Source organism: Cryptotermes secundus, unplaced genomic scaffold (assembly GCF_002891405.2).
Source record: "Cryptotermes secundus unplaced genomic scaffold, Csec_1.0 scaffold109, whole genome shotgun sequence".
In the NCBI taxonomy this organism is placed as follows: Eukaryota; Metazoa; Arthropoda; class Insecta; order Blattodea; family Kalotermitidae; genus Cryptotermes; species Cryptotermes secundus.
Window position 1 is genome coordinate 445,740 of NW_019737086.1, and position 27,238 is coordinate 472,977.

General features: G+C 38.0%; 1 protein-coding gene across 1 annotated transcript in view; it reads left to right on the forward strand.

Annotated features, from left to right (window-relative positions):
* Positions 1–5,030: 5,030 nt before the first annotated feature.
* LOC111870028 (DNA excision repair protein ERCC-6) overlaps positions 5,031–27,238 on the forward strand; it is a 36,599-nt gene continuing 14,391 nt past the window's right edge. The window contains exons 1-15 of the mRNA XM_023861969.2: positions 5,031–5,435; positions 5,954–6,238; positions 7,043–7,230; positions 9,464–9,668; positions 12,504–12,637; positions 13,822–14,091; positions 15,273–15,379; positions 16,831–16,989; positions 17,687–17,846; positions 19,615–19,767; positions 19,845–19,972; positions 22,091–22,248; positions 23,022–23,219; positions 25,318–25,434; positions 26,665–26,841. Coding sequence (XP_023717737.1) covers positions 5,379–5,435; positions 5,954–6,238; positions 7,043–7,230; positions 9,464–9,668; positions 12,504–12,637; positions 13,822–14,091; positions 15,273–15,379; positions 16,831–16,989; positions 17,687–17,846; positions 19,615–19,767; positions 19,845–19,972; positions 22,091–22,248; positions 23,022–23,219; positions 25,318–25,434; positions 26,665–26,841 — 2,496 coding nt within the window. The 5' untranslated portion in view covers positions 5,031–5,378. The remainder of the gene's footprint in view (positions 5,436–5,953; positions 6,239–7,042; positions 7,231–9,463; positions 9,669–12,503; positions 12,638–13,821; positions 14,092–15,272; positions 15,380–16,830; positions 16,990–17,686; positions 17,847–19,614; positions 19,768–19,844; positions 19,973–22,090; positions 22,249–23,021; positions 23,220–25,317; positions 25,435–26,664; positions 26,842–27,238) is intronic.

Here is a 27,238-nt window from a genome sequence, read left to right on the forward strand (position 1 = left end):
GGAGATTACAAATACTGAGAAGTGTGATATTAAAGTAAATGATTGAACCATATATCTATTTTATAGTAACATTTAGAATATGAAATATCTTGCAATTTCTGATACAAAATTGCCTCCTCTTTTGTTGGAAAGATATTTTTTCATTGCTACTATACAGTCTATAGGCAATTTCAGCTATATTAGTACATTTTAGGCACATAAGTTGTAATTTATTAAGAAAAAATTTCCAACCCTGCAAATTTTGATTACATTTTATTTCTAAGCGCTGATTTAAGAAACCACTCAATTCTCCTGTTGAATGGTACCAAACAAATACATAGGATAATACATTTTTCAGTACTCCCATGATTGTCTGAGGTAATTGGGGCCAACTGTACCTTATATAATGAAGTGTGTACATATTAATAAGTATGATTTTAAGGCTTATGTTATTGACATCACTATACATATATTATAATAGTCTGATAGGAAGTGTATAAGAAATCATTACAAAGTTATGTAAATAGTATAAAGTAACATACACTTATATTCTGCAGGTTTTACCTAAGATGATGAAACTTCACATAAGAGTTTACTGTGCTCTCTGGAGGCAGCCATATTAATCTATAAATTTTAGCTTGAGGTGAGTGAGTGTTGTCCCTGGAACTTTGCTTGCCATGATGTCCGTCCACTATTGTAGAGCATTTGTAATGCCTCCTTGTGGTCATCTCCAGATCCCAGGTTATTCTTTTTAATATATGCATATATATTATGGATTCAGCAAGTGCCTGAGATTGAGGAAAGGTGATTTTTCAAGTAATGTAGTATTCCTAGTCAATTACACATGTAGCAGGAACAGTACCAACGTGATAGCATTCCTGTTGTGTCCTTTGGCATAAACATGAACATTCTTATACATGGAAAAGGTTGCATAACATAGCAGACAGTTAATTTTGATATATTTGAATTGATTGCATACTTTTTTCCTCCCAGAAACCTATATTTGACATTTTTTTTCTGCTCAATGCAGGTCTCGCCACATTTTTTGTCAGATCTCTGTTAAGTAAGAAAATGGAATATAATTTAAACTTTGATAAAGTACAGTTGTACAGTTACATGCATATGGAGAAAGCACAGTACTATGACAAGCAAGACTTGAGTCTGAGAGATGAAGGTTTCCTTGAACTGGATGTAATTATTGTACAGAAGTGTGAAATCCTGTAAACATCCCAACAAAAACTGGGAAGTGTATTTGTTAATGTCTTTTTTAAAGACAGGTTTACAGCTGCTTCTGCAGATTTTTATTATATGAATTGTCCTAAATTAATATAAAACTTCCTGTATCATTTGTTATTCTGTGTCTTTTAGGATTTTATTTATAGTCACCTGTCCTGTATGTGATATCAAAGATATCCTAAGAATTCCAATTCCTATGCAAAGATGCCTGCAGGTGACATCCATGGTGGCTGACTACTGTAATTTCAGCTGTAATAAAGGCAGAAACAATTGAACTAAGCATGTTGTCTTGTTTCCCTCATTTCTTATGTTAGAAAAATATGGCATTGTATTGTACGCAAATTGGTAAGTATGGATTTTGATTTGATGCGGTTGTGAAACAGGAGTCGACGTTTACACACAAAGTTATATCTCGATGTTAGACATACTATTTGTGTATGTGAATGTTAGTTAGACCTACTGCACCGAATGAAATTAGAAATATATATCAAGCCAAAAATTTTTGTTCTGATGACATTTCATCGAAATTGTATTTGTGTTATGACATGTTATGCATTTTTGGTTTAGCCCAAAGAAGGTCTGTAGAATCTTGAGAAACTTTTAAGTGTACTGAGCTTGTGTTATAGTTTTTGTATTGCTTCTTGCAGTAGAGATGGAGAGAACAAAAGTTCACTCAGCCTGTGAGTGCCTGTCATCTAGTAGGCAGGAAGAAATCAAATTCTTCAGCTTTCCCATGGTGTGTCTGTTTTAATTTGTGATGTAATGGTTTTATTATATGTTGGTTAAGCCATTGAAGAAATTAAGTTTAGCCTATGTGTGCATTAAATCTGTTTAACATAACCCCAAAATTAGCAGAGACACCATGTTTGTAAGTTTACTGATGAATTATTTCTAGGTTTTGAGACAATTAGTTCTACTTTTAACAGGGTTTTGATATGGGCAGGGAAAGTTGGGAAATCCTGCACTATTGATTCTGCCAGAATGCAGCACAACAAATATTGTTATAATTCATGCAGATGATATTCATATTGTACCTCCCATCACCTACAACAAGATTGGTGCTCTACCCTGCAACAGCAGTTCCTATGCATGCAGGCGGTCCTTCCAATTCCTTTCAAATGTCAGTAGTATAACCACCAGCAGCAGCCAACACCTTTATGGTGAAAGAAATATCTTTTTTTCCTTAAGCTCTGTAAATGCTTCTGATGGGAAACTCAGACATATCAGTTGTCAGAAGTTCTCCCTCAAAGCATAGAGCAAAGCAGTCTCTGCTAAAAGAACTTAATTTGGCTTCACTTTCAGAATTTACATCAAGGAAAAGAAAATTGTATTAAAATGGAAGGTAGTCGTAAATTTGATTGTACCTAATATATTTTAATTATACCAAGAGAGTGATTTTAATTGTAATTGAATGTTATGTTATGTGATATATGACGACGTTCAATTGATTGGGCATGAGGCCAATTAGACTGGAATAGTAGTATATGTATGTGACTTGTTTGAGAGTTGCAATTTGTAACTATGATGAATGTTAAATAAAATTATTATTATTGTTCAGAATAAAGAGAGTGCACTTTGCAAAGTCAAAGAAAAAACGCAGAAAAGAAGTTTAAATAGCTCTGTGATATGGACAATGGTCCAGTGATGGAGAATATTTCATCTTTCAGTTAGAGGCTGCCAGCAATTTTTTGTTGGCTCTGTCTTTCTTAATCCTAGGCCCAAATCCTATATCTTTCTCCACACGTTACTCCCCCTTCAATCCAGACAACTGTTGCAAGCTGTCCTGAATACTCTTCCATTTAGGACAGGTATCAATGCTCATGTGTTTCATGCACTTCAGCACACTCAGCAGAAAGTGTCTGGTAGGGATCAATATTGTTTTCTCAAGTTTGATGAAAAGTAAATCAGAGAGAACTTAACCTTGCAGTCAGAATTTTGAGTGCATTGACAGTTTTGAGGAATGTGGAAGTTGGGACAGGACATGGAACATTGTAAATCATGCTGTAGTTTTCATGATCCATATACTGCATAGAAGGTGGACGCAACCAGTCGCTTACTACTTTACTCGTCGAAGCACTAAGGCAGAGATGATGGTGCAGTACTTGAATGAGGTTCTTGATGCCTGTCAGAATGCTGGCCTGAAGGTGGTTGCCACTGTCTGTCACGTGGGTGCCAAGCTGCCAACAGTGTCAAGGCCTTGAAACTGCTGGATGTGTCCAAGAGGAAACAATTCTTCAGATTTCATAATGAAGACATTGCAACAGTATATAATCCTCCCCACCTTCTGAAATATGATGTGCAGTTGATGCCTGAGCATCTGGGCAATCAACTTCCTGTTATTGCTAAGTGGGAACACATGTTGAAACTGTATGAACTCGACCAACTAAGACTGTTTTGTCAGGTGTACAAGCTGACAGATGCCCACCTCAACCCCCCTGCACAGATTGCTATGAAAGTGAATTAGGCTGTACAGGTAATAAGCCATACTGTTGCAGCAAGCCTCAATGCTCCAGTGGGTACTGAACTGTATGCTATGAATTATATTCTGTTATAAAAGAAATGGCTAATGAGAATAATGAGAACTACTTTTCAAAGTTACTGACCCAAGAACCAAGTTGTGATCAAACAAATCTCATTGTTGTCATCATTCATTATATATTAAACTGTATATATATATACAAGTTACATAGAATATGTAATAATGTATATAATACTGGCTTAAGGCAATTAAAAATGCCTGAAGAGCAGAACACACTATCAGTAATATGATTTCTGAGAGAATAAGGTGGTGAAGACTTTGCTATGAGGAATAAAATAATCAAATGTACAAATTTCTTATAATGGCAAGCCCTTGTAAAGTAATGTATGTTATTTTCCAATCTGAAGAAATATGGTAGTCCATCATGTAAGGAAGCCCACAATTTACTTTTTAATGTTTTTTTTTTTTTTTGGAAGGGTGTTGCAGTGAATACCTGGCAACAGCTGCATTTGTTGAAGAGGTTGACAACCTCTTTGATAGTTTCAAACATGGAACATGTGTTGACCCAGGGAAAACACTGCATCACCCACTCAATGATAACAATCCCCTGGCAACAGTTTTATCACAGCCCCATTGTAACTTCAAATTACACATGAAGTCGCCTTGTCACATTCTAATTCCTTTCTTGTCATTTCTCAGTCACCTTTGATTGTCATCTCCAGAACTCAATCCTGTTCCTTTCTGACTACTGTTCTGTATTCCCTGCTACTCTGCTTCTACTCTCCAAGTCAAGCCAAAGTCAAAGTAATGTCAGTCAGCTGTAAGTTGGACTAAAGCACCCATCTGGGGCTTAAGACCAGATATTTATTACTGTATGACAGTTACAGGTTTGTTGATGTGGGGCGCTCACTATGAGGAGAGAACGGCTCGGTCATTTGCCTGAGTCACAGTCAGCAGTCATATCTGTTGTTAGTATGTACAATTTACATTTTACATGTTATTAAATGTGAATACAATATACACAAGTTCTCTGTCAGTCCAGGCTCAGTACATTGGATCATGCCATATCCTGCTACAACAGCAGTTGACCACCACCAAGTTTAATCCGCTTATATTTCCTGTGTCAGTGCTTGGAAAATTTCCTGTGGTGCAGATAATCTTGTTTTGCAGGCAGCACACCAATGCTGGTGGTTATGATAACATACCTTCTTACCAACTGTGCTTTCGGCACCGGCGATTACCATTTTGTAGCAATAGACTTGCAGCTGAATATAGAGGAAGGAGTTATTGTTTCGTGACGTCACGACGACTAAGTTACCAGCCAATAGGATTGAAGTGCCACGGGCTAGTTGCGTGAAGTGTGCAGTTGTGGTTTATTGACGGAGTATTGTAGTAGATGCTGTGGAATTCTCAATTGAACACAAATGGAAATTTGACAAATAAACTCTTAGGGTTTTGAGAAACCTTACCTAAACACATTGTTCGGAAATTTGTTTATAATTTGCGGCTTTTTATATTTAATGGGAGCTGCAGTTGTGTTGTATTTCAGTATGAGGTTACTTTGGAATTAATGTGCTAACAATGAAGCATAGTTCTTCATACTTGTAAAGTAGCATTATATCCGTGAATACGTTTAATATATTCCGAACTCGATTAGCTTTTTAAACAATTTAATTTGCGAGACATGTCAACTGATGAGGTGATTTACACCTACGATGGTGGATCAAAATCCACTTTCCAGGTACTTGTGTAGTTTGGGGTGTAATACATTTGTGTTCTTTTCGTTTGTTGAATATGGAAAAGAAGATTTACAATATTATTTTCAAAAAATACTTGAGAGGGAAATTGTAAATGCATTTTTATTAACGGTTTTGAATTCAATGGAAATATATGAACTTGATGGTGTTTGAGGCAGAAGCATTGGCCACTTAAGCATGTGCATTTTTTGAACTGTTTATCATTCAGTTCCACATTTAGAAGTGTGAAGCTTTGGTTAAGCAGTAAATAGAATGACCCACTGCACATGTCTTTGAACCTGTATGCCAGACCACTAAGCATTTTATATTTTTATGACTACACCCAAAATAAACCTAATTCCTGCATGAAGCACCCAAATTAGTGCCTGATTTTTTTTTCGTTCTGAAGTTATTAACTAATAAGCGTGAACGACATATTCCCAAGTTTAGTAGTTGGAAGGCATGTTAATTAAAATTATGACTTAAAAAAGTTTTCGTATTTCTTATTTAATTCTTATTCCAGATTAAACTAGAGGAAAGTGGTCATTGTCAAGATATAGTATGCACTGAAAATAGTAGACCACTTGAAACTGAAGAGTTAGATAACTCAGTTCAGGTACAAATTAGTGATGGACCTGAATCTGAACTTGCAAGGATTTGGAATAAATCAAGTCAAGATACTGACTTGCCTAAGATGAAAGAATCCAGAGGACATACTCAAGATACTAAGACAGCAACAGCTGAGACTGAATCTAAAAATCATGAAGTTCAAGAGATATCAGTTGTGGATGATCCTGGTGTATTTCAGGTGACTAGAATGAATGTACTTTATGTATAGTTAGAACCCATTCTAGAACTTGTGCCTGCCCGAAAGAAAGAAGGAAGTAGATGGAGGCTGGACTACTCACAGCAGTGAGCAGAGAGATGGTAGTGTCCTTGTATGTAGTTTTTTTTTTTTTTTGCTCTCACTTATGAAAATATCTTTTCACACAACTTCAGCTGAATGCTTCAGAATACCTCCATCCTCGCCACCAAGACGCGCTATATGGATCGCATCATTAGGGAAGCCATTGAGATCGAACTGCATCCAGGGAATATGAACAGAGAGGATGGTTTTCGTCTCAGCAAGTCTTGGAAACCTCTTATCTGTTCTCTTAAAAACCCCCCACCGGGATATGACGCTAGATCCAGGAAGCCACAAGGCCATGACCAACCAACATAACAACCCCCCCCCCTCAGCTCACAGTTAAAGCCCAGCCAGTTAACCTTGCTATATTCTCCCCTACACAAATCACACTGGTCCCGGCTCCCTTCCCCCACCCCTCCCACACCACTGCTTTCACTTGTTTACTCGCAGTTCATCCCCTTCCCTCTCTGCTCTAACGGTATCCTCTTCAGTCTGCTTTACCGTGTCTCACGGTGTTGTCGCTTGCAGATTTACCTATACTTTTTCTTCAACCCTGAAGATGGGGGCGATACGTTCCTCCGAAACGTCGGTTAACACCACATATACACGGCGCCAAATCCCAGAAGACTGCTTTCTTCATGTGTTAAGATGTCATAATCACTTAACTGGTTAATTAATTAAGCACAAGGAAAACTTTGGTTAAAGGTGGACCGCACCCAGATTGAAGAAGTGCAGCTGTCTGACCAAGCTGCGGAACTCCAGGTTCTTGGGTTGTCAGTTTACGACCAGGATACGCTGGAAAAGGGGATCCTCCAGCAGGTGGATCATGCTTTTGAACAGCTTGATAAGAAACAGCTAGAGGAACAGATGAAGACTGTTGCAGATGAAATTACGTGAGTTATTTTAGCATTATCATAGCAACAATTAGGAGTAAGGAAAATGGAAGGAGTAAAATAATTTAAAACTGCTTTTACAGAAATTAGTCACCAGCATTCACTGACATGTCAACCAGGCTAGTCGATCTTATGACATACCCTTCTTTATTCTTTTCTCTCCTACCATAGATACTCCTCTTGTGTCTTTTCATACTCCTATGGTCATTTGACATTTTCACTTTTCATGGAGTTAGGGTAGTCTAATGTTTATCCATACCTGTGTTATTGAGTCCAATTTTATGGTTTCATATGATGTATAATACAGATTGTTTAGTATATACCATTGATTCCTGATCAGATGTATGAAAGATGAGGTAATTTTATTAATCTTTCTCTTTCATATCTTATACAAAACCTGAGGATTTTAGCACTAGTCCAGGACACAGGAGATAAATATCTCCTGTTGCTTCATTAATACAAATAAAAAGTTATACATGTTGTCATGTGGTAGTGACTAGACATGGCGTTTGGATTGGTAATTGGATTTGTTGGACTCTTAAAACTTGTAACTACAAAGAATTGTAGTGCTATCACTAATTCACACACTTTACAATTCACTATAGCACACAGTAAGTCTTCTCAGTTTGTCTCCACTAGCAGTTGTCTGGTAATGGTTTCAAACCATGCATATTCCTCAGCTTCTGTCATCACTGGTTGGTGGTTCCCAACTGCTAACCCATGAAAGCAGCTCCTTCACATTCTTGACTACAACTGTGACTGCCTCATAACTCATCTGCAGCAACCAGCCTGGGGTCCTCAGTATATTGCCTTGCACTGCATAGAAAAGACCATGTTGCCTAACAATGGCCCAACAGCTCTTTTATTGATGTGTGTGTATCTGGTGCTGCATTAGTGTGTGTTATTTTCTGTGACGACGTGTTCACTGGCCATTGCCTAGCAATGGATGGCTTTTCTTGTAAACTGTTTAGGCTTCCAGCCCCTCATGTCGTGATCTGTACAAAGAGTGCAAACATAACAGTATAAAAGAACTAATGGAGGAATACCAGCTTGCAATTCATTGCATTGCATTATGGTAAGACAATCTTATGTGATATATCAATGTAGTCTACTGACAATTTCTGTATCCAATGGTTATGTACCTAAATGGATTGATGACTGATAATAAAAATAAATAAATAGATAAATAAAGCTGCTGGCTAATGGCATCATTGTTGGATTACCATACAGTGGTGCAAATGAACTTTATTCACATATGTTGCTTTAACAAAAATTCTGTCATCCTTGTATGACTGAAGATTTTTACTATAAGCTCAATCAAGCCAAGAAAATTTTTTGGAGAAAACAAGCATGCATATAGATGGTATAGATGAAAATTAAGTTAGATTGATAATGTTTCCGAATAACTGTTAAGTATAAATTTCATGCAGTACTGTTTGACCAGAAGGCAGTTTTCATGGATAGAAATGGACAGTTATAATCTGCTCATTTCTACAAACTATGACACCCGTGCAGGAGCACGCGGTAACATAGTTGGTTGAGGCACTATGCTACAAGCTGGAAGGTTGCAGATTCAAGTCCCGATGAGGTCAATGGATTTTTTTCAATTGACCTAATCCTTCCAGCTGCACTATGGCCCTGGGGTCCACTCAGCCTCTAACAGAAATGAGTACCAGGAATATTCTTGGAATATTCTTGGGGGTAAAGGGTGGCTGGAGGGTAGGGCTGACAACCTCACCACCCTCTGTGAACCAATTGTCTAGAAAATGTGGAAACCTCAACATCTCACAACCCTATGGGCCTCCATGGCCTGTTACAGGGATACCTTTTTTTTTATGACACCCATGCAGATGCACAAGGTTCATTTGAAGCTACTGTCAGTCAGAACAAAAGTTAACTAGTGTCTCTGGAAACTACTGAACTTATGGTGTAATGCCCTGTAGACTGGTGAAAGTCAAGTAACGTTGTAGAGTAACATGTCGCCCCCACCTTCATGGTTGAAGAGTAAGCCAATCAAGAAACCAGCATGAAGCAGGCAGAGTTTGCTCAGTCAGGACTTTCACCAAGCTACATGGTGTTACATCCCAGAATATAAAATTATTTGTAACCAGTGTTGTGAGAATCTCACATCCTAAAACTGACTACAGACCCAAGCTGAGGCTATTATATGTAAGCACAGAAGGTAAATGGTTCTTTGAAATATAATTTTATTCCCTTTGCTATATATTTTCAGAACTTGTAAGCAGGAGCTTAAGAAGTCAGAAATACTTCTGAAGGCTTTGAAAGTAACAGGAATTGCAGGTCAAAAGCAAGCTATATCGGTACTGAAGAGTGCTGAAACTAGGCAGAAGCAGTTAGCAACACTGAAAGCTCGTTCTGATGCCTTGCAACTGAAACATACTCATATGGGTGGACTTGTCACTGAAGATAACAGTTATGTAAGTACACATGATCCTGGACTTAAGAATGAGTCATTCCAAAGCCAAGTTTGTAACTCAAGTCAGTCTTAAAAATATTGAAATTAACAGTAGTGGAGTATATGAACTTATACTACTGTATTTTATTGTGTTGTATGCTGTTTGTATGTACTCGTACAGATGTTCACAAGTCAGGTGTTCACAAAGACGAAATGTAAGCAGTTTAATTTTATTTGAACATGTGGCTTGTAAATAGAGGGTGAGGGTAAAAGTAAAAGTAAGTAAAAGTAAAAGCTATCCCTGTAAGAGGCCGTGAAGGCCCATAGGGTTGTGAGACGCTGAGGGTCCCACTTTATCTAGACAATTGGCTCACAGATGGCGGTAAGTTTGTCAGCCTTACTCACCGGCCGTGCTTTACTCCCCAGGAAAATTATTTAATTAATTCCTGGTACTCATTTCTGTTAGAGGCTGAGTTGACCCCAGGGCCATAGTGTGGCTGGTAGGATTAGGTCAATTGAAAAAATCCAATGACCTCATTGGGACTTGAACCCGCGACCTTCCGGCTTGTAGCATAGCCCCAGAGGGTGAGGGTATAATGCAATATGAATTTTTAGCTGATGTGAATCAATGACTCATCCATTATGACTCTATGTTTTTATATTAAGTTACTGATTGCCAGACTGTATTTACTGTATAAGTGTGTAATTAATTTCCAGAGGTTTCCCTAATAAAGGAATCTGTGTCAGTTTGATTATCAGGCTGAATAATATAAGACAGTGGTTCTCAACTTCTGTGAGACTGCAACCCGGTAAATTTTTTTTATAAGACGAGGGCCCGATATAATTCATTCCAGGGCCTGTACCCGGCCATGGCCCAGCGGTTGAGAAACACTGATCTAAGAGGTCTGTCATATTTACTGTACTGACTGTAAGCAACAGGGTAGGTACTGCTGCAGATCAGAGATTGTATTCCAAAGATTAAGGTGAATTCATCAGTTACGACATACCATTGTGGTTATGTGATGGACTAGGGGAGTGATTCTCAAGTATGCCCACCATTAATTTCCATGCAACCACCGGCTATTTTTGCGGACTCCTGCTGTAAACCATTTGCCATTTTTGAGACAAATTTTTTTGTATCTTCTGTATTTACTGTTTTTACATAAGTATTTTGGGTCTGAACCATGTTGCTTCCATCCTTTGTCTTCATTTCTTGAAAAACGTGTGCCACAACAAATTGATAGATAAAAATCTTCGAGTGGCTCGTCAGCTGTGAAAGAACATCCAATGAGCATCCTCCCATTTAGCAAGCTGCTGTAAATTAAGATAATCGCATTTTCCCCACTCTATTTTAAATTATATATTAAGAAGACTATTCTGTACAGGATTTGTTTTGCATGTAATGTAACAGGTTTCAAGTTGCATGGCCAGAGAACATGTTTCTAACTTTCATATGTGGCATGGGGGAAATTTTTGCTTGAGATTTGGTGGATTAGAGTTAGCATGCACATTGAAGTATTATATATATTGTCTGATTGTTCCATTTTGAAGCAGTCTTCTTCAAATTTGTGTTATCATGTTATTTGGGGTCATTTGTATGCAAACATTTATTCTTAAAGAGATTCTAATAACAAAATAATAATTCAGAAATATACTGGAAGAAGCAGTAAAGTTGTAAAATTTATAAAGTCACAGAAATTGGGCCTCCTCCTTGATGACGGAGGGGTTGGTCTCCCTACATAAGTGCTACATTTGTTGTGCCATAGTTTCAGCATGAGTATATCCGCACTATCATAGCGTTCAGGTCGCTATGAATTCTGTGCACCCTTTGTCACTAAATTATACTAATTAACATTTATACAAGATATATGGATATGTTTTCTGTAACTTACGTGAATTTTCTAAAACTGCAGTTAGTCAGCTGAACAGTCATAGGCCTGACAGCTGCCAAGTTTAAGCCTCTAATACTTCTGTGCCTGGCTTCTCCTTTCCAGTATCATGTATATTTGGATTTAAATGGTTTAGGATTACTTCTGCCTGTGTCTTGCATGATTTAATTATGTAATCATATATGTAAGGAATTTTGAAAGCCACATCTGAAGACTGTCTGCAGACTGCAGACTGCCTCATTTAGCCTCAGTGCAGACTGCATAGAAAACGCTGTCTCTCTAGTCTCTCTATTGTTTTGTGTCTATTCTCCAACAATGCCACTATTGTCGACCATGCATTCATAATGGGAACATGTTTACACAGCTTTTGCTTAGCAGTGGCCGGCTGTGTAGGTTACTGTAGTCTAGCAATGGACGCTAAGCACGTATAATACTAACAGTGAAGCCTTAATAATGATTGTTTATTCATTCATTGTACAATTTTGACTTGTTAAAATTTGAGTAAGTATAAACTAATTGAATAGTTGCATCTGAGTGTAATGGTTGTTTTTTATTATAAGGAAAGCGTTCATCATAGTTTTATTGAATCAGTTTATCTAAAATAAAGCACATTTGTAACTACAGAATATCACCTCCTTTTGTCACGTTAGTTACGTCTTCTTTCTTGTAAGTATTTTGAAGAACATTAGCATTTCAGTACCTGTTAAAATGTACACTATATACTTTTACAGCTTCATTATATATGCTTTTAATTCTTTTTGCTTGGCATTGATTTCCATCAGTCTTCATTGAGACTAAAAGACTTTTATATTCTGAAAGGCTTGGGAAACCCTACTTTAGTCTTCACATAAAATGATCCCAAACCATTAGGCTCAGATATGTCATGATGTGAAGGGAAAGGACTTAAATGTGTGGTATGTAATAAAAGATGAAATGGGACAAATGAAGATATTATTATTTTGTTTCAGGTTACCAAATCTCCAGATGCCACATTAAGGAAAGAGAAGCAACTGCAAGAGAGTGAACGGGAACGTAAGATAAGACTGGGAGAAATGACTCCATTTGGAAGTGTTCTTGATAACCAGTTGAAATCTGCTGACAGGTAAAATTGGAATATTTGTGTCATCTAATATGTTTGATACAACCTGGGTGCTGTGTTTTCATTTTATTATGTTGAGTAACAATGCATTACAGCATTACACATATTACTTTACAACTTAAAGAAAGGTATTTCATATGGAGAATGGGAAGAGACTTTTATGTACATAATCTTTAACTAGGATCCATGATAATGTCACAGTATACAAGGCCCGTGAAGGGAGAATGCAGAAGAATATGTGAATTCCAGTCCAGTTGACATCACCACAACATATTTTCCTAAGATATGTCATGTGTGTGTCTCCTTGGTCATCCAAATAGCTGTTTTAATTTCATTTTTTACTGATTTCTTGGGGTTGGATGAGACTGAATCCTCTTGTTACATTGGTCACTATTTGGCCTATTGTACCAGCCCTGGATAATGATGATGATGGTGGTGGTGGTGGTGGAGTAGTTAGTGGCATAAGAATTGGCAAGGGAAACCAAAGTACTCGGGGAAAACTTACCACCACTACTAGTTTGTCCATCACAAATCCCACATGACCTGACCTCAGTTTGAACCCGGTCCACTGCAGTAGAAAGCTGTTGAGTAACTACTTGAGCTATGGCATGGTGAAGTAGCTGTTTTATATAAGTTCCCATAAGAATTATGCCTGTCTGTCCATTTCATCTGTATCTGCAGCGCTTCATAACCACCCAGATTTCATTGCTGTGACAGTACTAGGTGACCCCTACAAATTGCATAGTTTCTTATCACGTGATGTCCAAAACTTCCCTGATAGGTTCACATATATGAGATAGAGGATTTGTGTTAATTTTTTCAGTTACCGCTAGTTGTTATGATGTGCCGTAAAGCTCACTTCTTAGTCATAAATCTAACCACATGTAGCTTATAATTGCTACAGAATTGCAGTTACAGCAAAATCACCATTTAAGATTTCTAAGGAATGCAGTGGATTTGATCCAAAATGTAGGAAATATAATGCTTAGAATATTGATTCAGGATCATTCAATTTGAACATTAAATAAGGGAACACCTTATATCAAGGAATATTAAATGCAAGTTTCACTGTAATCTACCTGCAGAAGTTCCATTCTTGACCAGTGCAAGTAACTGTACAAATTGCAGTAACTGCAGCTGACCCCACATGAGCTCAGTTATATACTGTCCTGTTTGTGTTGCGGTAGATCCCACAGAGATCTCACAGAGTTCGAGAAGTATCTACAGAGTCAAGCAGAACTTGAGAAGATGCAGAAGGGTGGGATCAAGAAGAAGAAGAAGAAGAAGACGCTGGTAAATAATGCTGCAATTGAAGAAGAGGTATGTGGAGAAATGAATGGCGAGACTGACCAGAAAAAAGGAAATAAAAGAAATTCGCCATTGAAGAAAAGTATCCTTCTGCCGAAGAAACGACCCAAAAAGGAGAAACTTGGCACACATTCTAGTAATAATTGGTGGCAAGTATTGTTTGTGTTTAATATTATTAATTGGTGGAGTAAAGGTTATAGATGAGCCATTAATACCTGAGCTTTGTACTTTGAGATTGAAGGTAACAGTAAAAAAAAGTACCCCTGTAACAAGCCGTGGAGGCCTGTAGGGTTGTGAAATGTTGAGGTTCCCACATTTTCTAGACAGTTGGCTCATAGATGGTGGTAAGATTGTCAGTCTTATGTGCCGGCTGCCCTTTACTCCCAAGAATATTCATGGTACTCATTTCTGTTAGAGGCTGAGTTGACCCCAGGGCCATAGTGTGGCTGGAAGGATTAGGTAAATTGAAAAAACCCACCTCATCGGGATTTGATCCAACAACCTTCTAGCTTATAGGACAGTGCCTCAACCAACTATGCTAGCAGTACTGTAATTTTAACCATTATTTTGTATGATTGTGAAACTTGGTGTCTCACATTAAGAATAGACTATGGATTGAAGGTGATAGTGAACAGGGAGTTTGGTGAAGTATTTGGACCTGAAATGAAAAGTGATAGGAGGCTAGAGAAGGCTACCTAATTTGTACTGTTCACCAAATATTAAGGAAATGAAGGAAAACTTTGTATCAAGGAACATTAAATTGGGCCTCCACTGTGCTGCAATAAGTAGAAACCAAACTCTGTTGTTGTAGTCTGCAAGCGAACTATACTGACCGAGCGACCGCCACTTGTCGGCGAAGTTAGTGCCAACTTTAGCGAATAGAGGGTGTCATGTGGTCAGCGCAACAAATCCCCACGACTGTTAATTTCGGTTTTCTAGACTGGAGCCGCTATTTCCTTGAAATAGCTCCTCAATTATCAAGAAGCTGAGTGTACCCCATTCCAGACCCACTACTCAGAAAGAAATTTGGTAGCACCGGGAATCAAACCCAGTCCTCTGGATCTGTAGCCAGGAACTCTAACCACTAGACAACAGAGGTGGTCATAATAAGTAGAAGAGGATCTAAAAAGTGCAGTTATGACTGTTGCCATATGAGATACAGAATTTCTGTCATGTTCCTATACAGTGTATGAGAATAAGTTTTTCTGTTCCATGTGTAGTCTTCTGTGCCTTGACAAGAACCATAAATGGGATTTTCACTGTAAACTGTTTCATATCCACTTAATGTGAAGAGAGTGCAAATGTTTAGGGTTTATAATTTCTTGTATAGGGATCAGAAGAAGAAGCCAGGGAAACTTCTATCTGAACAGACAGCCCAGGAAGACAGTGAAGGGAGCGAGTACTTGCCTTCAGAGAGTGAGCTGAAAGATGTTGAAGGTCTGTGGTTGTATCTCTTACCAAGCTACGTTCTATTTCTTGGCAGGACACAGTGGAATTATTTTCTCAACATTTTTAAGGCTGAAGAGGTTGTATGTGTCATGACTGAAACTATTATATTGTCATGTATTAATGACTAAATGTGGGGTTTGGATTGGTAACTGGATTTATAGACTACTTGCAAATTGTAACTACAAGTAACTGTAGTTCTATCACTAATTCACACACTTTACAATTTGCTATAGCACGTATTAAGTCTTCTCAGTTTGTCTTCACTAATATTTAGCGGGTAACAGCTCTCAACAATGCAGATTCCTCAGCTTCTGTGTTCAGCAGCTCCTTTCCTCACTGGCCGGTAGCTCCATCACAGTTCTTCATGGCTGCAACTTTCTTACATTCTTGACTGTCTGCCACAACTGTCCACTCACTGGCTATCACTGACTCACACGTGTGCATGCTCATGCGAATGTACACTCAAGCACACGGCTTATCTGGTCTGCTTATATAGCTTCAGCACTGACTCAATAGAAAACACCACTTCCAGCAGTTCTGTTGTTGTATGCGTACCTGTTGGCATGATAGCATGTTTTTGTTGCCATGGAAACGTGTTTGCTGGCCGTTGCCTAGTAGTGGATAACTTTTCTTCTTCAAATATTCAGGCTTTCAGCCATCATGTCACAATCTAATATGTTTATTTCATATATGTTTATTTTTATGTTGAGGTGTTCAAATAGTTGGAAGGGACAGTAGCTATTAAAATTATTTGAAGCTTATAAGTTAATAGCATCTGTTATGATGTTAAGAATANCTCATGTCACAATCTAATATGTTGATTTCATATATAAGTTTATTTTTATGTTGAGGTGTTCAAATAGTTGGAAGGGACAGTAGCTATTAAAATTATTTGAAGCTTATAAGTTAATAGCATCTGTTATGATGTTAAGAATATGACTCTGTGTTGTTATAATGTATTTTCATTTTGTCCTTAAAGTTTCCATGAAACAATCAGAGAAGCTATTATGTTATTTTTATTTCTCGGTTTTGAGCAAAGAGCTTCTTGATTAATTAGAGCATGTACTTTAATTCTGTTTATTTTTATTTTAGTTACAACTTTATGTAAATGTGTACTGCTGTTATGTCCCTATCACCTTTCTCCTCAACAAACAAACACCTTCTCCCCAAAGGAAAACTGAAGTTTAAACAATACACAACAGCACTTTAATATGTTCCTTTAAATAACTGTGAACCTTATGTCTCGTTAATATGGAACAACTTCAATTGAGAGTGTTTTAGAGCAAGATGTTAAGGGGAATATGATGTAAGGATACTAGTATTAATTTTTTTCGGATTATCACAGAATCAGTCGTTCTACAGATTTGTATGGTAATGAAATTTATTATGTCAGGCACACTCGCACACTCTAGTACACATATAATTCCTGTTGTTTTTAGAGAGCGGTGGTTGTATAAAGATATCGACAAAGAAGAGACAGCTACCAGTGAAACGCAGACAGAGGCAGGGTCAGCATCAGAATCCAGAAGAATGGGGGACAGATGATAGTGACTGGGATTATTCTGATGAGGAGACAAGATGTAAGCGGCGCAGAAGTAGTAAGTGTCATTTTATCGACCTCAGTACCAGTAAATGATGTTGGAATAAATTGTAGTTGAGCATCTTGGGGATTAGGTAGATTCTGTCTAAGAAAACTGCAGATGCAGATAGGATTTATCTGGGGCATTGTATCCAGCCTGTAAGTAATAACAGTTATCTCTTTTTAATATGGACATGTGTGTGTATGTGTATGCATGTACAGGAGACAGAGAAGGAGAAAGATGAATGTACATGCAGGCATTCTCCCATAAGAGGAGCATCTTTCATTGGTATTAAAGGCTTGCTGTGGAAAGTAATCTTTTTTGTCTGTAAGCTTATTCAGTTCATCAAGATAGCTTGCTGCCATGACATGATCTTCTGATGCTGCATCATCCATAATTTTCACATCATGAAAGTTACTTTGTTTCTTGAAGTTCTTGAACTTGCACGGAATTTAGCAATCTTTCCTGAAAGATTATTGATACTCATACCAACTACAATGGTCAGCGTAGTAGTGTAGTAGTAGTGTATGTTGTCAGTTTTACCACATGTTCCAGTTATCCCTTTCTGCCATGCTTATTTAATTTTATGATGGCATGTTGTTATGCTGAATTTGTGTTGATATTACACAATGCTTGTTTTACTGTTATGATACTTAACCGTGTCTGTCTTCTGTAACAGTTATGAATAGAAGTTGCTTTATGTTGTTCTCTGTAGGTAAAAAAGAGATTGATGACGGTAATATTGAAGACTACAATGAACGATTGAAGCTATGGGAGGAGCAGAGAGGGAGGCAAGCTAAGGCAGAGCAAACTGGTGATCATGAAATGGAAGGAGGATACAAATTGCCTAGAGATCTCTGGTCTAAGCTATACAAGTAAGTGAAACAAGAGAATGGGAGTTCCCTTTGTTCACTTCCTAAGGGAAAATTCACTTTGCAAAATCAGGGATAGATGGATTAGCAGCAGCTTGTATGTATGGTGACCAGCTTATTTTGTTGCAAATAAAGTTAATCTTCAAGTGTGAAATGACATTTTATATATATCAGGCATTTTTTTTTACAGAGGTATATGCTTTATGTACCCACAGCAATGTTTGTTTTTAAGACATACTGATGTGTTTTAATGAACACAACTTGTACTAGAATGTACTTAAAAATGTGGGGTATTGATTTCAGCACCAGTTGAATATTGAGTACCTTACACAATTCTTCAAACATAAACAGTGTTTTGAATCCCTGACACTGAACACAAATGTAGACATTCCCAGAATGAAGATGGTGCCAGATGAAAGATTGATGTTTGTATATGATTATGCAAATATTGTTTTGTAAATAGGACCAAAAAAGATTGGAACAGTTTACCTGCAGGCATACTAGCGTCTGTCCCCCATAAACTAAACGCTTTTAGGAAGAGGGATAGGAAAGCTGTTACAAGTAAAGAGGTCTTAGGTGGAGTTTGAATGGAAAAAAGTTAAATAATGTGAAGTGTCCTTGTTCGAGTGCAGTGAAACGAACACAAGCACATGCCCTTTTATGGCTTTATATGTTGGGATTTGCACTATGTGTACCTTGCTTATTGTATTCCCTTTATGTTATAATCTTTCCTTGTCTGTAACAGTGTAAGATCTACTGCCACCGGGTGAATACCCAATTGCATTAAAACAACAACAACAATATCTGAATATATGTAGATGTACATATGCACGCACATATGTCTACACACATACACGCACACATGCATGCACCCCATAATTTTTCATTGAGAATACAGTTCTTGAAGTCTCATGAAATATATGACGACCTGCTCCAGTCATTTCTGAGCCAAAATACCTTCACTATTAAGTAAGGACATAGTGAAACTGAAATTGATTCAGTGTAGTAGACGTTTCCATGAACAAAGCAACCAACCTCATGGGACAGACTCTCCCTTGTGCACTAGACTCTGTAAATGTGTAGCTGATGAGAAATCTGTGCAATGGAACTGAATAACTGCTGCCGTCATATCAAGGCCTGCCATTTGACATCTTGTAATGACAAGGTGGGGGATATTTATTAAAGTAAAACTTTGGAAAATGGGTTATGTTGATAAGGGCTACCTGAACCGTCTCTGTTTTCTATTAAGTTGTGGACTTCAGTGTTGGTGCTGTCAGTCATTTGGTTTAGCTAAGACAAATAGTGTTCCCACCTCATGACTTAAGGTATGCAGGTTCAAACCTGGCAGAGGTCATGGAAAAGGATGGAAAAATTCAGGGAACAAGTCCTCCATGAGGGACTTTAAGCCGTGTGTCCCATGTCGTAGATTTACGGCATGTAAAAGATCCTCACGTCTCTAGGAGACCTCTGAGCAAAATTAGGCAAAAGTTTCCTGCCGAAGTAGTTCCCAATTCCTCCAGTAGATGGGGAAGTATCGGGGACCACTGCCAGAGAGGGCCAACCTCGCTGGCAGAATGGGGCTGATAGCGAGCACCAGTACTGGAAGGGCATGGTGACTAGTACAATAATTATAGGGGGACACACAATAGATCAACAACTGGTTGCGGTGCATGGGGAAACCCACCCCCTCAATAATAATAATAATAAGACAAATAGTTACATTGTTAGGCTTCATAATTTTTATAATATGTAAATTTTTTGTTTCTTTCAGTTACCAAAAAGTTGGAGTACAGTGGCTTTGGGAACTGAACCAGCAGAGGTGTGGGGGCATCATGGGAGATGAGATGGGTCTTGGCAAAACTGTGCAGGTTATTGCATTCCTTGCTGGACTGAGCTACAGCAAGCTGTTGTCACGCCATGGCAAGTTAGTATTTCTCTCATTGAATGTCAATTACTAAATAGTATGAAGCATGGAACTTGGCCACACTTGTTTCTTTTCAGCTTCCGAGGGTTGGGACCAAGTCTCATCATATGCCCCACCACAGTGATGCATCAGTGGGTGCGTGAATTCCATGTGTGGTGGCCACATTTCCGAGTGGCTGTCCTCCATGAGTCTGGCTCCTTCAATGGTGAGGACAGTCTTCCATTGTCTTGTATATGCAAGTTGGAAATTTCTTGCCTTTCTTTTGAATTCAGGTACATCATTTATCAGATTGTGTTTCCCAAGTTGGTTATTTTCTATACTTTAAGTTTTGTCAGTAACTCAGACAATATAGTTTCAAAAGATTGGGTGATAGTGAATAATGAATTGGAAAGGATATGAAAGGAAATGTTAATGACCTGATTTAAGATGCTGTGTCAGCATTTGCCTGGAGAATCTAAGGCAAACTACAGGAAACATCATCCAGGATAATTGGTGTCCTGGATAAAATTTGAAACAGAAATCTCCCAAATATAAGTCAGAAACATTATTGCTTTAAACAGTGTCCTTCATTTTTTTACATGTCACAGAGGCTAAAGACATGATTTGGATTGGTAATTGCGTTTAATGACCCCTCGTAGGCCATAACTACAATTTAATTATTACATTGTTACTGATTTTCACACTACAAAGTACTCCATGCTAATTTCTTCAGTCTATCTCCATTAGCCTTCATGAATTTATAACACAGGAACTACAAAAGTCTCAATAAATAACACACTCTGAATACCATGACACTATAGCGTACTTAAAGTCTTCAAATCACATGTTAAATCTTTGTAGGCTGATCTCTTGTACTCTTCTTCACTCATAGTTCCAATTGCTCTGACCTTAGAGCTCATGACTTTCGTTATATAGCCGCAGAATTGACATGAACCTACAGTAAACACATATCACATGATCGCTATCCATCCAGTCTATTGGTGCATCAGTCAGATCTACAGAAAACACAGCTTCCTCTATTATCGCATGTTGGACCGTGTTTACAGAGCTGTTGCCTGGCAATGTGTTAATCAAATCTGTTACCATATGTTTCATGTGTCTTTGCTTAAGCCTATTTGTTACTTAGTTTTGAATTGTGATGAGGTGGTAATTATGGGGAGCTCAAATAACTTCCACTTTGTACATGAACCCCCTCTCAGGTAGAAAGGGGAGGAGCCAGGATATATTTTCTGCTTTTGGTTGGCCTAGGAAGAAGTGAAAAAAGAGTTGAGCCAGAGCATGCCAGACGGTTTGGGCCTTGAAGTTGGTGGTGGTGGGGTAACTGTTGACCATGAACACTCATGACAACGTGATTTTGAATTGCGCATGTGTGTTATTTAATTACACAGTATTCACATATTCAATATATTAGAGAACTGTGTGTTAATTCTGTTTCTTTGCAAACTTACACGGTTGCAATCCTAGATGCAGAGTATAATCAAATTCAGTTTTAAAATTAATATTTTAGTCTCATATATTCTGTGGCCCAGAATGCATAGTAGGAACTGGAACATGTTAAATTCTCTAAACAAGATGATGTCAACAAAGGCTGTGAAATATTCAAGGAATTTTGGCACTGAATTTAACTTTATGGAGATTTTAATTTGAAAATTTGTGTTAATATCGCAGTAGACTCAGGAAATGTATACAGGCATTGAGAACAGAATATTTTCGCATCCCATGTTCTTTCTTAAAAATTAAACATACAAAACTGTAATCTTAAATAGCTGTTTTGTATGAGTGTAAATCTTTGTCTCTTAGACAGTATGAATTGTGTGTATCTGAGAAAAAAATTCCAAGTAGACCTAAGAGAGATGCTGTAATTGGAAATTGGAGAAAATTGTGTAACAGGGAGCTTTACTACTTGTATGCCTGATTGAGTGTTGTTAGAGAAATAAATCAACAAATTTTAGGTAGGAGAATATGTAGCATATGGGTGATATAAGAAATGCACATAAAATTTAGTGTGAGAGATCCATATGTAGGTGGAGGGATGATATTAAAATAGATTCCAGGTATATGAATTTTGGAGATGTGAGCTGGATTTGGACTGGCCCAGATGATGAACCTTCTGGTTTCAGAATGGGAAATGATTTATATGCAGAATAAGTAAACTGCTGAAGGAAGACTATATTCTTCAGGTCCTGCAATGAGTGGTAGTCCTATGATGACATGTTCTTAAATTTGATGATAATGCCAGAATCATTCTGACCTGAAGCAAATTTAAAAAACTTTTTGTGTTTTAAACAATTTTTTTTTAATGTTTGAAATGTGACTGCCATAGGGAGAAGGGAGTCATTAATATGTCAGATGAACTCTGTTGGCTGTATTCTGGTGACATCATACGTGGGCGCAGTGCAACATCAAGAGGCTTTGCTGGCCAGGGATTGGCATTATGTCATTCTTGATGAAGGCCATAAGATTCGGAATCCAGATGCACAGGTAGGTAAGAAAATAATTGTATTCCTTTTATTCAGTTTGTGTATGTATGCCACATTTTCATTGAGGATGCAGGGTGAAAGGAATTAAAACAGTAAAAGTGCCCTATCTCCTTCTGTCCCCCATTTCTTTTTCTTTGTTTAGTTTAAAGTTGTGGGGTGTTATGACTCATTATTGAGCTGCCATAAGTGATATTCCCATCTGTTGTCATGGTCTTCCCAGTAATTGCTTTCATTGTGTTTGTATTTAAAAGCTCGCATCATGAATCTGTTCTTCCATGTTATTTCCACCTAAGCTGTCCATGTTAGATGCAAATGGAATTGAATCTATAAGCTGAATTCGGAGAAAATTTCTTTGTTTACATTGTTACTCCAGTATAGTTTAGATCCTTTTGGTTAATTATTTAATAATAAAAGTCTTTAGAATTAAATTTATTTAGTGATACAAAGACGTGACTTGTGTTAGTGAAAATCAACAGTGTGACGTGTGAAATATCAAGTTTAAAGTACTGTTTGGAATTGTGATATGCAGTGGAACCCTCATTTAATGTTTCTCAATATAAGGTTTTCACTCGTTGATGTTCAGTTCAGTCAACTCATTGTTAAATTTTCTCTGTTTAAAATGTTCTATAGTTTGGAGTTCAAATCCATTGCTCCAAAAAGGAACATTAAATGGAGGTTTTACTGTATATCTGCCCAGTTTATGTAGCTTTAAGACCCTGGTTCTCTGTCAGCTGGATGAATATTTGAGTAATACTTTCTGTGCTTATTGTTCAGGTGACATTGGCAGTGAAACAGTTTCGTACACCCCACCGGCTCATTTTGTCTGGCTCACCAATGCAGAATAACTTGAAGGAACTGTGGTCACTATTTGACTTCATTTTTCCTGGAAAACTGGGCACTTTACCTGTATTTCTTGCCCAGATGGCTGTCCCGATAACTCAGGGTGGCTATGCTAATGCTTCAGAAGTTCAGGTATAGCAGTAGCTTTTCATTTTCGTCATTTAGAAACATATCAATTTGTTGTGTGAGTATTTGGGCCTATAACACACAACTGTTTAACTTAAAAGTAGATTAATATTAATGGAGCTTAAATGAAATGTAAACAGAGTCACCAAATCCAAGGGAAGGATGAGGAAGCAGGGCCCAAATATACAGCACAGGTTAAAAACAGAAGTGTAAGAAATGACAGATCTTTTCAGGGACACTGAGAACAGGAAATGGGAAGCAGCCATTTCTTTCTGAGGGGCCAGATAGAGGAGTGCTGCTCTGGGGAGGAAGTGGCTCTCATGTCCTTGGATATAAATCAAGGAAGATTCAATGGGTGGGACATGTAGCATGCATAAGGGAGATGAGAAATACATATAAATTTTAGTGAGAAAGTCTAAGAAAAGAAATCGTTTGGGAGATGTAGATGTATAAGGAAGGACAATATTAAAATTGATCTTGAAAAGAATATAATGTGAGAGAGTGGCCTGGGTTTATTTGGTTGAGAATAGTGTCAAGCCATATTGTGAATGTGGGTTCTGTAATCGGCTGATAATTTCTTTACCAACTGATGGACTGTCTCTTCTCAGGAATGGCTATGTTATTGAGTTTGTTAAGGTAGAATCTTGGTTTTCTGCTTGCTAGTTATCTGCATGTATCAGTGGTCCTTTACAATGATATGCAGAAGACTGAACATCTTCTCATTATGAATAAAGTCGTCTTCTGGGTTTAGGCACCGTGTATTCTTCGTTTTCAATATTATATTTAAGCATCCTGTTGCACTCCACACGACAAATGACACAAACTCCGTCCCAAGTGCAAACAATATATATTATATGTCTTTGATCTTGCTCTCTTCTACACTACATGTTTCGGCCTCTAACGGCCATCATCAGGTGTATACTCTTACGTTACTGCCACACTGAACCCAGTCTAAAATTTAACATTTAAAAACACATTGTTACTTTCTTCGTTATTATCAGCATCTACCTCGTTGATATCTGTCTGGTATGTAGATTATTTTGCACACATCAATTTTGGTTTTTCTGTAGTAGCACTATAAAATCTTTAGTTATAATTTTAAATCCTTTAAAATTTTCTCTAAATTTAAAATTTAAAATTTAAAATTGTTAGGGTTACTTGCCCTATGTCTAAAGTGCTGCAGCGGCTAGTGCTTGTTTCCACACTGAACAGGTGTTATTCTGTGTGGTCTTCCTGTGTGCGTGCCGCTGCTTGTGAGCTGTGAGCACACGTAGTAAAGACAAGCAATGGCAGTAGCTGCTCTCTGCATTCCAAGCCATTCAACTGCTCTGAAGATGGAGGCGATACGTTCCTCCGAAACGTCGGCCAAAACGAAGAATACACGGCGCCTAAACCCAGAAGACGACTTTCTTCATAGTCATCGCCGTGAAAACCTCAAAACTTACATCTTCTCATTATGTTGTAACTTTCTATTTCATTATATTATCATATTCCAGCCTACTTACTGCCACTGGATAAGGGTTGCTTTTGTATATTGAAAAAATATTGGTAGCCCTGTTTGATCTGTACCATGACCAATAATATTTTTGGGTTATTCATTGTTTTTCATTGTCTGCACTATTTCTCCCCTCAGTTATTGCAGATAACCATCCACCGCCTCTGTGTTCTAGTGGTCAGAGTTCTGGCTACAGATCCATAGGTCATGGGTTCGATTCCTGGCGCTACCAGATTTTCTGAGAAGTAGTGGGTCTGGAACGGAGTCCACTCAGCCTCGTGAGGATAATTGATTAACTATTTGAAGGAAATAGTGGCTCCAGTCTAGAAAGCCGAGATTAATGGCTGTGGGGATTCATTGCACTGACCACATGACACCCTCTATCCACTGAATTTGGCACTAACTTAGCCGACAAGCGGCGGTTGCTCGGTCGGTATAGTTCGCTTGCAGACTACAGGCCACGGAGTTGTTGAACCAAGAGTTCAGTGTTGTTTTATTTCTGTAGCAGTTGCTGTCATGCTCATTAGATCTGTGAAGGAAATATTCCACGTACTTGTAATCTAAATGTGAGAGTTAATTATCTTCACTGTTGTGATTGTTCTGGTGCAGGTGGCAACAGCATATAGATGTGCTACAGTTCTACGAGACACCATTGCACCATACTTACTGCGTCGCATGAAAGCCGATGTCAGATCACATATACATCTCCCACCAAAAAATGAACAGGTATCCAAGATTATATAGACAATTTTGAAAGAGAAGAGCATGTACTGTTACTGCCTGGTAACTTTAGCCGCCCGGAATGTCAGACGCTGTCGTAGGGCACGCGAAGCTATACCCTTGCTGTGGGGCCGTTCAGAGCTACTCCCCGAGCGGAAAACATTGCCTATGGAGACCAGGAGTAGTACTATACACCTGACTACACTCCAAGACGCTACATTCCAAAGTGGTTGTACCCACGCTGACAAGCCTGCCCCCCCCCCCCGCTCCGCGAGAGATGGTAAGACCCCTCTACCGCGGCTAAAGATATGAGGCAGTAACAGTAATTAGAACAAGTCTTCATAGACGCTGTAAGGAGAAGTTTATTCAGAGAACTGTATGATTAACTTCTCTCAGTACTGTTTGCTCTCATAAATTCCCATGATTAATCAGGTTACATAATAATGCTGTACCAGTTGTAGAAGTTATTCATCCCTGACTGGAATGAGAGGCTAATGTGTGTGGTGAGTGGGAAGAGATTGGGAAGGGATCCCTACTGCCTTTGCTTGGATGTACTGTTTTCATATACAGCAGAACTGCAATATAGCAAAATTCAGAGAATTCAAAGTCCTGGATTATTGTCAGTATTAGCATTGAAGAGAAAAATTATAACACCTTGTAGTACAGAGAGCCAACATTTTGGAGGAGCTTCTGTCTTCAGGGTTAAAGTGTGAACTGAGCAAGAGACCAGCAGTAGCAGACAGCTTGCTCTTCTGCTAGTTTAAGTGTAGTTGATATGTAATTCACATGAATATATGGTTAATGACAACTCTGTGATATGTTTTTCCGTATAATTTGCAAATGTCTCCTTGTATATTAATTTGTATTCAGTGTTAAGTTGTCCGTAGAATTTCCAGACAGGTTTGGAGCTGTAGAAGAATGCTTGCCATGCAATTTGGAGATGCTTTGCTGTAATGACTTGCTCTGCTAAGTAGAATCTTTAGTTTTTCTAGAGTAGCATGTGTCACTACTACGTTTAAATATTCCAAATCTATCCCACATCATTATTTATAATTGTATTCCCATTTCCTGTTTGCTGCCATATAACCTCTGTCCTGAATACAGTGTCATTGAATTAATACTGAATGACATAAACCTAGAGGTGTATTTCAGAGTTGGGTGCTTCAAATATTTTTAAAATGTCCGAGAGGCACTGTATCTTCATTTGATCATATTAGTTTTATTCCATTTTCCCAGGTCTTATTCTGTCGGCTGACAGAAGAACAACGGAGCCTATACAAAAGCTATTTGGATTCCGATGAAGTTGGAAGAATTCTTCAGGGTCGATTCCAGATTTTTGTGGGGCTAATTGCTCTTCGCAAAATATGCAATCACCCAGACCTGTATTCAGGTGGACCAAAATTGTTTCGTGGGGTAAGACTTGTTCTCTTTATTAATGGTAATCAGTTCTTTATATTGTAGATCTTCAGCAAGTGGTACATCTTTGTTTGTAAGTGAAAATACCCAAAATTGGATTTCAGATTAGCAAGTTTTGTATTAGCCTTGAATAGGAGAAATGCTATGACCATCACATTAACTTGTTTCAAACTGCAGTAATTGTATCAGGGATACTGAACTCTTCCATATCCTTTGTCAGACTTGGTGTGACATTCAGGTCTAACGTCAGGCTGAATTTGATAGATTTAAAGCAAAATAAAATAAATAAATAATATAGTTAGAGACAGCAGTGTCTCATATGTCAAAATAATGAGCTTCAAGTGTGGATCCTCTGTTGAATTCTTTGACATTCATAAAATCGCATTCCTGCAAT